Raw genomic sequence first — 13583 nt, 5'->3', positions numbered from 1 at the left:
CACATGTTGCAGAGAAGGATGAAAAAAACCTCACCGTCACTGCCAAGCTGATCTGGAGGCTCCTTCCCAGCCCCACCTATGGCCGTCAGTTAGATCCTGCACATGTGAGCAGGGACCAGCCAGCCCAGCACCTCAGTGCCACCCCAGAGCCCCAGCTATCCCCATCCAATATACCACTTCCAGCTGTGGCCATCCCTGATGCTTCAGAGGAAGGACATAAAAATCCCTCACAGAAAACATTTGGGGGGCAAGGAGGGGGGAGAATCTCTTCCTGACCCCTGCTGGTGGCCGGTTGAAACTTTGAAGCATGAGCTTTAGGAGTCCCAGCCTGGCCCCCTACTGTCACAAGCAACTCCATCAGACAACTGCACTCATAAATTTTGCAAGCTCTCAGTTAGGTTGTTTGCCTCCACAGCTCCTACTCTGGGAGGGTGTTCCAGAACCTCACGCACTGTGCAGATACTGAATCTCGACAATTACTGCTTGCAAATTATTGTAATATACATCCAAATATCAAGAGCGTTCCTTGTATGGATACACACACTTTCTCTCTCTCAGCTATTTGAAAACAAAACCCTAACAAAAATGGGGGAAATGTATTAAAATCCCATCAAGCAGATAGTTAAAGCTAGGAGAGGTCATGCTGGTGACATTCAAAACCAATTAGTCATTACTGATATCATCAGTATCAGTCCAGGGATGTTTGTCTGACAAATTAGTTTTATTACATCCCCGAAACAGGAACCAACAAACATTGGCAAAATGGTCAGTCAAACGGCTGTACCTACCTGCTTGGGTTTACAGTGCAATTAAAAATACATTTCAGCCAGGATATCAGTGCCATTAATAAATGTTAATCTCATTTCCATCTTTACCTAATTTAGTGTACCTGATAAGGGATGAATATTTATAGGGGGTGCAGGCAAGGATGGATTAGTGGCACATCGCGGGTGTGAGAGAGTGAAGAAGCCCTGCGTGAACATAGCAAGTAAGTACTGAAAATCTATGCTGACATTTGTTAATGGTGCTGAATGGGAGGTGAATTAGACAGAGGGGCACATTTCTATTGAATCACAGTGTTTTCTCTTTCTTTGCAATGTAGAATATGGTTATCCAGTGGCCCTAGCTCATGGCTTTTATTCCCCCTGGTTATAGTAAGAGAATAATGGGTCAGCTGTTAAAAATGAATGTTAGGTAAATGAAAATTCTTCACATGGTAGGGTCAGAGCAAGGCAGTGAGTCAAATGCCAAAAATCAGGGTTTTAGAGAGGGCTGAATAATTTTCTGACCAATAGCAAGATTTGTATGCATGGGAAGAGGCAAAGAGGCTAATGACATCTGATCCTTGTTTGTCAGCTTCTCACCATTCACCTCTGTGCCTTTTTCCATGGGGCTCCCTGTGCAGAGTACAACCTCCCAGAACTCATCTGCAAGGCCCCTCCCCTCCTGTTCCCTTTGCTTCTCTCTACTTCTCTCTCCTTGGATAATAAACTCCTCAGAGGAATTGCAGGGGAACCATATTCTGTCAGAATACGTAGTTCTGTCAAAATTGAAAACAAGGCTGATTTTGCTGGAATTTTGTTTCAGAAGAAAAATGGGGGGAAAGTTCCAACAATGTCCCATTTCGACATTTTCAGAACAATACATTTTGATTTTTTGTTTTGAAGGGACTTTTTGTTTTGAATTTTTTAAAAATTTGTATTATTAGTTTCCTTCGGAAACTATTTCAAATATGTTTGGCTTTCATTCTGATTCAGAACAAAGTCAAGTTTAAGAATCTCAAAATCCTTTGTGAAACAGAACTTCTGTCCTCCTCACAGCTCTCCTAAACATATTGGATGTTACCTTAAGTAATCTCTTTCCTACTGTCTGCTCAGATTCTCATTTGAGCATCCAAGCATGAGGACCCTGAATTCTGTAGAAGTATTCTGCTGTTAGCTCTCACATGCACAGATATGCACTGAGGGTTTTGAACCAAGACATTTGGGAGAAAATTGTGCGTGTTATTTTGAAATTTAGGATCTATTTCTTTGCAAGCAGAAAACCATGATATCTTTGATCTGGATAGTGGTTTAATTTATCTATCCAAAGGACTTATATGGCACCACAGTACTTGAGCACATCACAAGCTTTATTTTTTCTCAGCACACCTCTGTGAGGTAGAGAAGTACTGTTTGCATTTTACAGATGAGAACGGCGGCACAGAGAGTCGAAGTAATCTGCCCAGGTTCACAACAGGCAATCAGTGGTGGAGCAGGGACTTGATTCCAGGTTTGCCAAGCCCTAAGAGATGTGCAGTAGGCTAAAATAATTTGTGCTGATGGCATGGGCTTTGCAACGGAGCTGTTTGGGTGTCTGCTGGTTCAGGGGTGATCCTTCAGACTGGAATTTAGTGAAGTTTAGGTATTCTTTCTGTGGGATTCTGGGGAACAGGGAGGCCAGTACATATCTAGCCAGCCTAGACAAAGCTCACTGAAAGGAACCTCTCATGTAGCAAGCATTCTCTGCAGGTTGCCACTGTCCTCTTCCTCCTTCTCCATTCCATCAGCCTGGAGTAGAACATGCTTCTCTTCCCACTGCTTTCCTATGATCTTGCCCTCTCTGGGGGATTTGTCCTTATTTATGCTATGGCTACACCCCAATGTCCATAAAACATCTCATGCTCCAACTGCAGGTGATAATCTTTCAGGGTTTTTTAAAAAAATACACATATAAACATCTGCCTGAAGATTTTCCTTGAAGGTGCAGATGTTGAGACTGGCTACTCACCCCTTTCCAGTGTCAAATGGATGCTTGCACATGGCTATAAGCACTGGCAAGCCCCCAGCTTGTCCGGATGAAATATAGTGTTGCATATACTTTTTTGCCTTACAGTTTGAAATATTAGACTTGGATTTTCTATAGGTATTTTGACAGCTGAATGTGTTCAGTGGTGGTGGCGAGTTTTTTTTAATCCTCCCAATTCTAAATATATGGCCAAATTCATCCATGGAGTTTTGACTTATATTGAGTTGCAACAGAGTGGGATTTGCTCCATTGTGTTTTGCCCCAGATGTATTATCAGTCTATTCATTCTATATTGCGCTGAATACCAACATTAAAACATCAAAACCGTGGTTTCACTGGGGCATATAGAGTACAAACAGCTTGTAATTTACTGGCTGGGCAAATTATTTGGGTCTGCTCATCTTTTACGTTTAACAGAAAGCTCTCTCTGTTGGCAAGAACTGCCTTATTTAATTAGAATGGTGTTAGTAACATAGCAATATCTGGTGCTGTGCAACCGGTAAATTGTTCCAAACAAATTACAGGGTCATTCATTTTACTGCTCACAAAACCTAGTGCTTCATTTCAGGAGACATCATGGCCTCCCTGCTGACTGGACTCTGGCAGCTAGTTATTTCTGTGGTTGTCCTGTCTCAGCTCTCAGCAACGCTTCCTCCTCTAGAGAGGTAAGAGTCTTTTTGGGACTCCATCCCCCTTCTTCTTTCCATGACTTTCTGTTCTAAGGCTCCAGCAGCTAGAGAACTAAGGTCTAGTCTATATACAGAAGTTGCAACTGTTTGTTTGGTTTTTAAACTGATTTGGCTAAACCAATGCAAGCTTTTGTGTAGACACTCTTATTCCGGCAGTCAGAACAGAATAAGCTAAACTGAAATGACCCACTCACTCTTCAACCATTTTAAGTGTCTACACTCAAGTTTGCAACAGTGTAACTAAATTAGGGCTTTTCTACATAGCGAATTCATGGGGAAATTAGTACAAAATAGCTAGGGTATTAATTTAAAGCACAATAGCTATTCTGCACTAGCTCCCTGTGTGCATATTCTTATTCCACACTAAGAGTTCCTCTGTATAGATTAGTTTAGTCCAACCAACTGGTGAGAAAACATGGGTACTGCCAGGCCCTCAGCCAGGGTAAATCAGTGTGACTCCACTAAAGTAGAGCCCCTGAGGGTCTGACCTTATGGGCTCTGAGGAGTGATATTATGTAGACCCTGGACATTTCTTTTCAGTGAAACATCCATTTAAGTGAGGTGTCTTTTTTGTTTTGAAGAAGTTCTTTGCTACACCAAGTATCATTACCTGATCTATACAATGCCAAAGCATGCTAGGTGCTTTATTAGACCTGTAGGCATAGAGATCCTTGCACCAAAGAGACACTCTAGTGGCCCAGGCTTGCAAATCCCATCTCTCTCAGGCATAGGTGCTGGAACTAGGAGTGCAGGGGGTTGCTGCAGCACCCTCTGATTTGAAGAGGTTTCCATTATATACAGGGCTTACAGTTTGGTTCAACGGCTCTCAGCACCCCCACTATAAAAACTGTTCCAGCACCCCTGCTCTCAGGTACTTTTATGTCCCCTATTACTCTACCACCTCAGAGACTTTGTTGTATTTCTCCTCACAGCACCCCTGTGGAGATAGGACAGTACCTTCCGCATTTTACAGATGGGGAACTACAGCACAGAAGGGCGAAGTGGCTCGCCCAACATCACACAGGAAGCCTTGGGGTGTTTGTCCCTCCTTTTTATAATTTCAGGGGAATCTTATAACTTCACATACAATGTCGCCACACACGTTTTACCAGGACAATACTGACCCACAAATTATGGGTTTTCAAACAATATGTTACAAGGCATACTTTGTAAAAAGACTACTACGCTCGTGTGTAGGGTGTGAACACAGGGGTGTATTCCATCATATATGATCAGCAGGCTCTTCTAAATCTAGCAAGAAAGGAAAATAAGACATTTTTACTTTCTGGTTAGTTTAAAATATATTTAAACCTTTAAATATTTGCTCCTTCTATGCTTTGAACCTTTGCCTTTTTACCCTCTTCCCCTGCCCCTACTTGGAAAGCTCCCGTTTCCCATTTTGGGTCAAGGTCATTATGATTTCTATTAATGGTTAGCTATGATCCTGCTTCCCAGGTTCCCCCCCTCTCCCAAAGGGATGGTTTTAAACACCCACCCCATATAAAGCATGGCATTGCAGCCATTTTGGTTTTCTGTTCTAAACTCCCAGGGCTCGGAGACATGCTGACGGGGTATTTAACAGTGAACTCAGCAAGATGAATGAAAATGCCTACGTGCAGAAGTTAGTCAAATCTCTTGTGGGCCTCAATCAAAGGTAAAAAATACTGGTTCTTCCCTGCTTGGTGCTGTTGTGACCTCTGAACTCCAAAGTATAAGAAGATCATGATGAGCCTCAAAAAAAAGAGACTATAGACTGGGTCTAGAGATCAAGCCAGTCATACTAGCAAGCAAACTGCCTGGTCTTCTCTGGAGCCTGATTCCAAATCTGGGGCCAGATCCTCAGGTGCACCTTGAGCTTCTGAACCGTCCATCCTGACGATGCCCAGAAGCCAGATCAGCTGCTGCAAAAGCTAAAGCCATCTCAGGGCTGCTCTAACTGGCACACACTGTAAAGCCCCCCCCCCCCCCCCGGGATGTTCCAATGGCCCATTACTTCCAACAAGAGGGGGGCTAGGAGTGAGTGGCATAAAGCCAGCTAAGCCACAGGTGATTACTTTCCACACAGGAATCCATAACTGCTGCTTCAAGGCAGCTTCAAATTCTCTAGGTGAAATTTTGGTAGCCAGAGCAGCCCAAAAGGGGAGCCAGCATGGGGCAGAATCCAGCCCTAGTGCTTCAGGAACATACCCTACCTTGCATGCAACCAGGTCTGACTCTAGAGAGCTCATTCATCAGCCCTGCAGAGCTCACTCAGGCATAGCTCCCTCTGAATGCACTGGAAGGGAGTTTTGCCTGAGGAAGGTTGGAATAAGGACTTCCCCTTTCCCCTGGGGTGTCCATGCCAATGGAGGTGTGGTGTGTCGCTGTACACTCACAATTCCAAGCCTGAGGTAACAAGTGAAAAAACAGAGAGAGTCTGCTGCCTTCTCCTCTTCCTTGCATGTCAGACTAAGGGGCTAAATCATCACTCACCCTACGTGCCTGCACACCAAGGGGGAAAAGGTTATCGCTTAGAAGGTTTTCTGACCCTGTATGTTCCTTGGGGCAGGGACCATTTTTTTTTTGTTGCTCTGTCTGGGCAGTGCCTAGCACAATGGAGTCTCGGTCCATGACTAGGGCTCCTAGCCACCACTGCAATACAAATAATAAGGTACGGTGCTCCCTTACTCCCCTGCATGGGACACCCACATTTCAGGTCGCAGCACCGGTGGGAGAGCAGCTTCTGCAGGGCCAGTTCTCCCCTTCCTGAGCAGGTGCAGGGTGGGAAGGAGCAGGGACTGGGTGCAGTCATGTGCTGAGCTGAGCTGGTGTGAAGTGGGAAGGGAACTGCTCTAATGGTGTAGTCTGGTAGCCGGCGGCTTCCCCCCTCGAGCAAGTCTGAGAGTCGCAATTCCCTCCCTGGTGTGCTCCTGGGCCAGCACAGCTGCGCAGGGCCACTTACCCAGGGCAGGTGGTAAAGTGACAATCTAGCCAGAGGTAGGGCCACATCCAGCCCATGGGACCCTCCTGCCCGGCCCCTGAGCTCCTGGCCCAGGAGGCTAGCCCGCGGCCCCTCCCCTGCTGTTCCCCCTCCCCCGCAGCCTCAGCTCACTGCACTGCCGGTGCAATGCTCTGGGTGGGGGGGCTGCAAGCTCCTGGGGCAGCGCAGCTGCAGAGCCGTGGCCTGACCCGGTGCTCGGTGCTGCGCGGTGCGTGGCTGTAATGCCGCCAGCCACCGGTGCTCCAGGCAGCGCGGTAAGGGGGCAGGGAACAGGGGAGGTTGGATAGAGGGCAGGAGAGTTCGAGGGGGTAGTCAGGGGCCAGGGGTGTGGATAGGGGTCGGGGCAGTCAGAGGGCGGGAAACAGGGGGTTTGAATAGGGGCAGGGGTCCTGGGAGGGCAGTCAGGAAGGAAAGGGGGGGTTGGATGGGGCGGTGGGGGGCAGTCAGGAATGGAGGGTCCAGGGGTGGTCGGGGACAGGGAAAAGGGGTGGTTGGATGGGGCAGGAGTCCCGGGGTGGCTGTCAGGGGACAGGGAACAGGGGGACTGGATGGGGTAGGAGTCCTGGGGGGGCCATCAGGGAGCGAGAAGCAGGGAGGGGCCGGGCCATGCCTGGCTGTTTGGGGAGGCACAGCCTCCCCTAACCGGCCCTCCATACAATTTTGGAAACCCGATGTGGCCCTCAGGCCAAAAAGTTTGCCCGGCCCTGATCTAGCCCAAGGTTTGTAACTTTATACAGATGCCAACATTTCGAAGCTATCGTTAAGGAACAGGGGGAAGCGACACACCATTTAACTCCCTTGAAATTCATGCAACTAGAGGATGCTTTTGCCGGGGGGGTGGGTGGGGGGAGAACAGCACCGTTATATAAAAAAAATTGATCATCCTTTCTAAATATGAACAGCTGGCTTGATCGTATGTTGTCTAGAGTAAGCCATATGCCCATCTAGAACTGTTCCTTTTCAGTTACCTACGCCAGGGCATAATTCATACACACAAGAGAGGCAGCTTGTCTCCCCTTTAAGTTCTGAGCCTGTGGGACAATCCCAATACACAGTGCTGGGAGCAGGAGCCTATCTGAGCGGGCAAGGCCCCGCTGTGCAGCAATGGCAGGTGTAATCGAAGTCCCGTAGAACAGAGAGAGCAGCCTCAGGGCAGGTCCATGCCTCTCCTCTCTTTCCCGAAGCACAGGTACCAGAGGCACTCTGACGGCACGTTCACCAGCGAACTCAGCAAGATGAGAGGAAACGCTCAGGTTCAGAAACTAATCAAGTCTCTGGTGGGCTACAAGCGCAGGTAACAAATATATCCACTGGGAAAGGAAAGTGACTTATTGGCCATTCAACCTGTCGCAGGTGTCAGCTTACAGCTAGAAAACAGGCACCCAGAATGCAGAGTGACAGGTCCCCATCCTCCAGGGAGAGAGGGCAGTGTGTACTTCCTGGACTTCTGAAAGCCTCAGACACCAGAGCTAGCTCTGTACTGTTCCCTGCCCACGCACTACGACAGCTCAGCCTTCCTTGACTGCCTATGTCTGATGTACAGTCGCAAGCATGTAAACACCCCTCTGCAACATGACCCCGCCCCCACTTGTGTAGCATCACCTATTAAGGTTGCCCTACACATCTCATCATACGACACACGTGCATTCACAGATAGTAAGAGAGAGAGTTTGTCCTGAAGGGCTTACAATCTAAATAAACCAGGCAGACACAGGGTGGGTGGTGGGCAAACAGAGGTGAGATGACTTGCCCAAGGTCACATAGCAGGTCTGCAGCAGAGCTAGGAACAGACCAGAGGTCTCCCAAGTACCCGTCCAATGCCCTTTCCATTGCCCCACCTGTCAAGTCTTGCCTTTTATATCAATTTGCAGCGACAGGGGCAGGGACTGTCTTTTTCTATCAGCCAAGGTGTTGAGCTACCAAGCTCCCCCTGAAGTCAGTCAGGTCACGTGTGTCCATGCAATACCTAGTGCAATGGGCCCCAATCTAAGTCAGGCCTCTAGGCACTTAGTGCAATACATTCCACCCCCATCCCACCCCTGGGCTCTAGCAAATAACTAGAGCACAACGATCAATGGAAGCATTAAGGCCTAATTCAGTCCTGGCCCTTTTCTGGTCAAGAGAAGGGAAAGGAAAGGAACTCCCACTGGCAGTGCTACTGAGGGGCATAGCAAGCCATCTCTTGGTGTTCTTTTCTCTGGGCATCACTATTTCCCCATCTTTTCTCCCCTTCTCATCCCAATTTGTGACCATTGACCCATACTAGTAACTCTAGCCATGTAAGGATACTGTGCATCTTTCTCCAGAGCTAACATCTACAATGGATTAGAAGGTCAGTTTATAGAGAGATGTTGCAAGATTGAGGCCACTGTTTCCCTGCCTTATCATTCCTCTTGTGCCAGATGAGGTTATGATAATCCTGAATTTCATTTCCATGTCTTGAATTTCATATTTACATAAATGTTTCCTGTATATTAGGGGACAGATAAGTCACCCAAAAACAACTCTAACAGCCTCTCTCTGCCGCCACTTGTGTTCCCCAGCTGAGGTGTAGCTAGAGACACTGTCTGGTTCATTGACCCCTACAGTGCACCTATACGTTCCCGAAGTAGACGTGATATTTTGTACAATACAATCATTAGCATTGCAGGATTCAGCTATATAACTATAGCCTGCTAGTATGCAAGGGGAAGATGGTCATAGAAGGAAAAATCATTCCTCTTGCTTCAATACCACAAACGAGGCAGAATCCTTCCACACTACACAAGAATGCACTGGGAGGAATGCCGGCTTAATTGCTGAGCATATCCAGCCCCCTACTCCAGCTGGCTAGTATATATACTGCCATCAACAGCCAGGAAGGAGATCAGAGCACAATTTGCCCCTATTCAGAGGATCAACAAAGTGGATTTCTATTGGAGAGGAAGCATCTACCGGCATTTCTGTTTGTCTTTGTTGTGTTGGCTTCCTCTCCCTAGAACAGAAGTGAGCTCCCAGAATAGCAGCAGCAAATTAATTAAAGGCCCAAAATTTTTTGCCCCAGAAAATTAATGATTTTCAATGGCACATGTGCTTTCACCTATGTCACAACCGCAATAAGCCTTCACACCCAGCTGTAGCACGTCCCATCAATAATCAGGCAGGGAAGTATGTGGGAGGTCAGTTTGATATGTCATCAGAAGTCACTGCTTCTACATGTCACAACTGCAGCCTAGCAGGAGGTGGCAAGGCAACCTGTGTCAGTCTGTGAACATGATGGAGATAGGCCCTGTAATGCCATGCTTACTTGCAGTATATTATTCAGCCACTAAATGTCTCTGTGTGCTACATAGCGTTCCAGGCAGCATGCAGTCCTTGCTGAATAAGGGAGCCAAAACTGGGACTCAAGCTGTACAGGAACTTGTTGTGTTTGTATCAGTTGTTGTAGCTGTTTTCTTTACTAAACTTCTCTGGTTTAAGAAATACTAGAGTGCCTTTGGAAACACAGAAGGAAACAGGCTGTCACTGTATATTAAGATACAGGGGAATCAGTGTAACCTTCAGGAACTGGCTTTACTCAAGGTGTCAGATCACAACATCTTGTTCACAGTAGCTCAGCTTTTGCTTGGAAAAACATTCCCCAAAAGCAGGTGGCATGGGTGACATTAACAATATTCTTCCCCCCTCTCCTCCAAATCAGTGATGAGGTGGATGGCTCTGAAGGATTAATCCATACAGATATACCAAGGACACATCAGACCGGCAGCTCTTACGATGACTTTTGCTTCATGTGGTTATACCAGAGCTTTCTGAATGATAGGTATGTACAGTATGTTTCTATTCTATCAGCAAGAATAACCTGGACTGATTGTGGTACTTCTATGGCCTTCATTATCATAGCATCTGAGTGGCTAAAGTATTTACTTGAACAGGGACTTGAACCCTGCCAAAGGCTGATGTTCTGTCAATGGGCTAGCCAGGCTCACATGTCTAATTTTATTACACTTCTCTTTTCCTTCCATTGGCTTCAGTGGAACACTTCACATGAGCAAAGCTGTCCATGTGTTTAGCATGTGATTTAGGAGCACAAATCCTATTGACTACATGACATAGGACCACATTTACAAAGTTCTTTGGGCATTTAAAGATGCAGATAGGTGCCCAGGCACCTCAGTCATTCTCAAAGCATCTTAGATGTCTAAGGCCTGTTGATTTCAGTTATGAGTTAGGCTTAGCCACTTTTCAAAATCCCACTGGGAGCCTCTCTGCATCTTTAGGCACCTAAAAACCTTTGAAATCTGGCTCTAAGTCACTTTGGAAAATCCTACCCTTACAGGCTTTGCAGAACTAGGTCTTTAGCTCATAGCTTCAACACAAGGGGAAAAATGCACAGCTGAGATGACAAGTTCTATGCCAATGGACTCAAGGGATGGTAATTAAGGTGTGTAGTGTTTTGAAATAATGGGGGTTAATTATAATGCAACTGATGCCAATTCCTTAGATCTAATGTTATAAATGTGATACTCCGATAGGATCTCTATTAAATTCTCATAAAGGTAATAGTTAGCCTCAAAAGACAATGTATGAGAGAGGAAAATGAACTGGATTCTGTACATGCTAGATGGTGACATCTCATGACTGGGTACTATAGGTCACTCATTTTAGACTCAAAGTTGTGGCTTGATCCTGCAAATACTTATCAAGGGTTCTGCTCTCATGAATCCCAATGGGACTATTCCCACAAGCGAGAATTCACAGGATCACAGCCTTAACTTTACATAGAACCTTGGTGTACCTCACTATTATCATCAGAGACATTTAACACTAAAGCTACCGGGACAGAGTCTCAGCTGTGTGAATCAATATAGCTTAGTTGACCTCCGTGGACTTACAGCAGCTGATCCAGAGAAAATTTTAAACACATTTTTAACTAAATCAAACCTGCATCATTCCTCATCCCTTCCTGAAGCGTTTTATTGTTGCTTATTTGTCTCTTATTTTGGGTCTGTCACAAATTTTTACATCCAGTGTCATCCTGCCGAGGCCTGCATGTATGAGAGGTTGTTTGCATAGAGATCAGGGACAATTCCATAGCTGAAACACAAGTTAGCATGTAGCTATCATCATAGAAATGCATTTAAATTCTATGCAATTCTTCAGGATAATTTTGATGTTATGCTTATGGAGATCTAAGCGCATACGACACTCAGTTTCACCTTCTGACACTTACCTGTCTTTGAGATCGATGGCTAAAAAACCCCTTGTATGAGGTAGTTATTAAAATGAAGTAATATGGGGGAAAATAAAATATTTCTCTGATTGTAGAGAGGCTGGATCTAACATTCTGGACCAAGCCATCTTCCACTTCTTGTCGAAAAGTCTAACTATTCTAACTCATTTTCCATACCATCTTTATTTAGTTTTTCTGAATTTGAAATATTCTGAGGCAGGTCATCAGTTAATTTTTAAAGTTACTGACAGTGCCACAAAGGTGATCTCACTATTTTTTCTTATTGGCATTTAATCAACCATCCTGGTCCCCTTAGGAGAGGGAAGGGTGGTCTTGTGGTTAAGGAACTGGACAGGGACTCAGGAGATCCGCACTCAGTTTCTGGCTCTGCCACAGATTTCTTGTGTGATCTTGGGCAAGTCATGTAGCCCAGTCTACACTCAAAACTCAGGTCGCCATGGTGATGGATCTCAGGGGTCTGAAAAATCCAGAGCCACGGAGTGCCGAAGCTATGCCAGCCTAACCCCCAGTATGGCTGAAGCTATGTTGATGGAAGAATGCTTCCAGTTGGTCCAGCTACTGTCATTCAGGGATGTGGTGTTCCTACAGTAGTGGAAAAGCCTCTTGTGTCTCAGTAGGATGTGTCTATACTGCAGGGTTTTCACAGCATAGCTATGATGCTGTAGCTAGGCCGCTATAGTCCCTGCAGTGTAGACATGGCCTTAATCTCTCTGTGCCTTAGCTCCTCCATCTGTAAAATGGGGATAATACTTGCCTTCTCCCACCCTTTGTCCATCTTGTCCCTGTAGGTTGTAAGTATTTTGGGACAGCAACTGCCTCTTACTTTGTGTTTGTACTGTGCCTAGTACAACAAGACCTGCTCTGGCTGTAGTCTACCACCATCAGGTGGATGATGATAATTTAGGGCAACTGGCAGGTGTTTCATTTTACTTTTTTCCTTAACTTTATAACTCAGTCTCATCGCTACCCTCTAGTCCACTTCCCCTGTGGAATCCTGGACTTCTTCCCTGTTGTTTGTCCTACTACAGCCTGTCAGAGAGTGATGCAAGAGAAGCCACTCAGATGACCGGCCAATACATTTGCCCAGCCTCCAAACCACTGATTGAAGAGATGAAAGAAGACATGTCTGTTCTGGACTAGAAATGAAGGGGACAACAGCAGCCAAACCTCTCCATAAACTACAGCCTGGTGGGGTGGGTTCCGTGTAATAAATAAGGAAGCTACTGAATCAGGTTCAAGTGTAAATGATGGGATCACAAACTGCCAAATAACAGTAAAGCATGTAATCCAGGGCACTGTGTATATTAGTGTAAAATAGAGGGTGGGGTTAGTAGATGGTGCGTGAATGATGGAAGCAGCTTACACAATACTTTGTTCCAGGCCTGTCTGTTTCTAAACTTTAATAAAAATTCTTCAGCATCTATTGTGCTTTGGCTTGTGTTTTGGTTCCTCTGGTCAAGCACCAGAAAGCAGTTGAGAATACAGGAGCAAGGCTGCTATGCACAGCACTGTGGGGATTGCTAGGTCAGGGCAAGAAATGTCCTTCCCTCTCTGTCCCATATCTATATATGTATGTGTGTACGTACGTGTGCGCACACACATCCACACCCCCCCCTCAGCTGGCATCACACAGCATAGCTCTAGTGAAGTCAGTGGATTTAGCCCAGCTGAAGATCTGGTCCTCTTTGTTCAGCGAGAGTCTCACCACTACTCTGGTACCCCGATGTTAGAAAGACAGAGCAGGAGACATCACACAGACAAAGAGATCAGTGCTTTTGTTTAAGCAGAAAACGTCAGATGGGCGGTGGGTTTTGTGACAAAGATCTCCAATGTCAAATATCTCAGATACTACACTGATGGCAGCTACATATGGATCAATTTCCAATAGATTCTGCCC

The 13583-nt window shown here is 46.0% G+C and overlaps 1 protein-coding gene across 1 annotated transcript; it reads left to right on the top strand.

Annotated features, from left to right (window-relative positions):
• Positions 1–3363: 3363 nt before the first annotated feature.
• Positions 3364–12826, top strand: SCT (secretin). The gene is made up of 5 exons (XM_077819938.1): positions 3364–3452; positions 5026–5130; positions 7646–7750; positions 10136–10255; positions 12715–12826. The coding sequence occupies exons 1-5, from the start codon at positions 3364–3366 to the stop codon at positions 12824–12826; spliced, it is 531 nt and encodes a 176-aa protein (XP_077676064.1).
• The last annotated feature ends 757 nt before the right edge of the window (positions 12827–13583 follow it).

The sequence above is a fragment of the Eretmochelys imbricata genome, chromosome 6 (genome assembly GCF_965152235.1).
Source record: "Eretmochelys imbricata isolate rEreImb1 chromosome 6, rEreImb1.hap1, whole genome shotgun sequence".
NCBI classification, from domain to species: Eukaryota; Metazoa; Chordata; order Testudines; family Cheloniidae; genus Eretmochelys; species Eretmochelys imbricata.
Note: the sequence above shows the minus strand (reverse complement) of the source record. Positions and strands in the feature narration are given on the sequence as shown.

Bases quoted from the DNA above. Each gene is read 5' to 3' on its own strand.
- SCT (XM_077819938.1), top strand. From the start codon at position 3,364: ATGGCCTCCCTGCTGACTGGACTCTGGCAGCTAGTTATTTCTGTGGTT. The intron at 7,751-10,135 runs GTAACAAATATA...CCTCCAAATCAG, and splicing joins CTGGTGGGCTACAAGCGCAG to TGATGAGGTGGATGGCTCTG. The intron at 10,256-12,714 runs GTATGTACAGTA...GTCCTACTACAG, and splicing joins CAGAGCTTTCTGAATGATAG to CCTGTCAGAGAGTGATGCAA.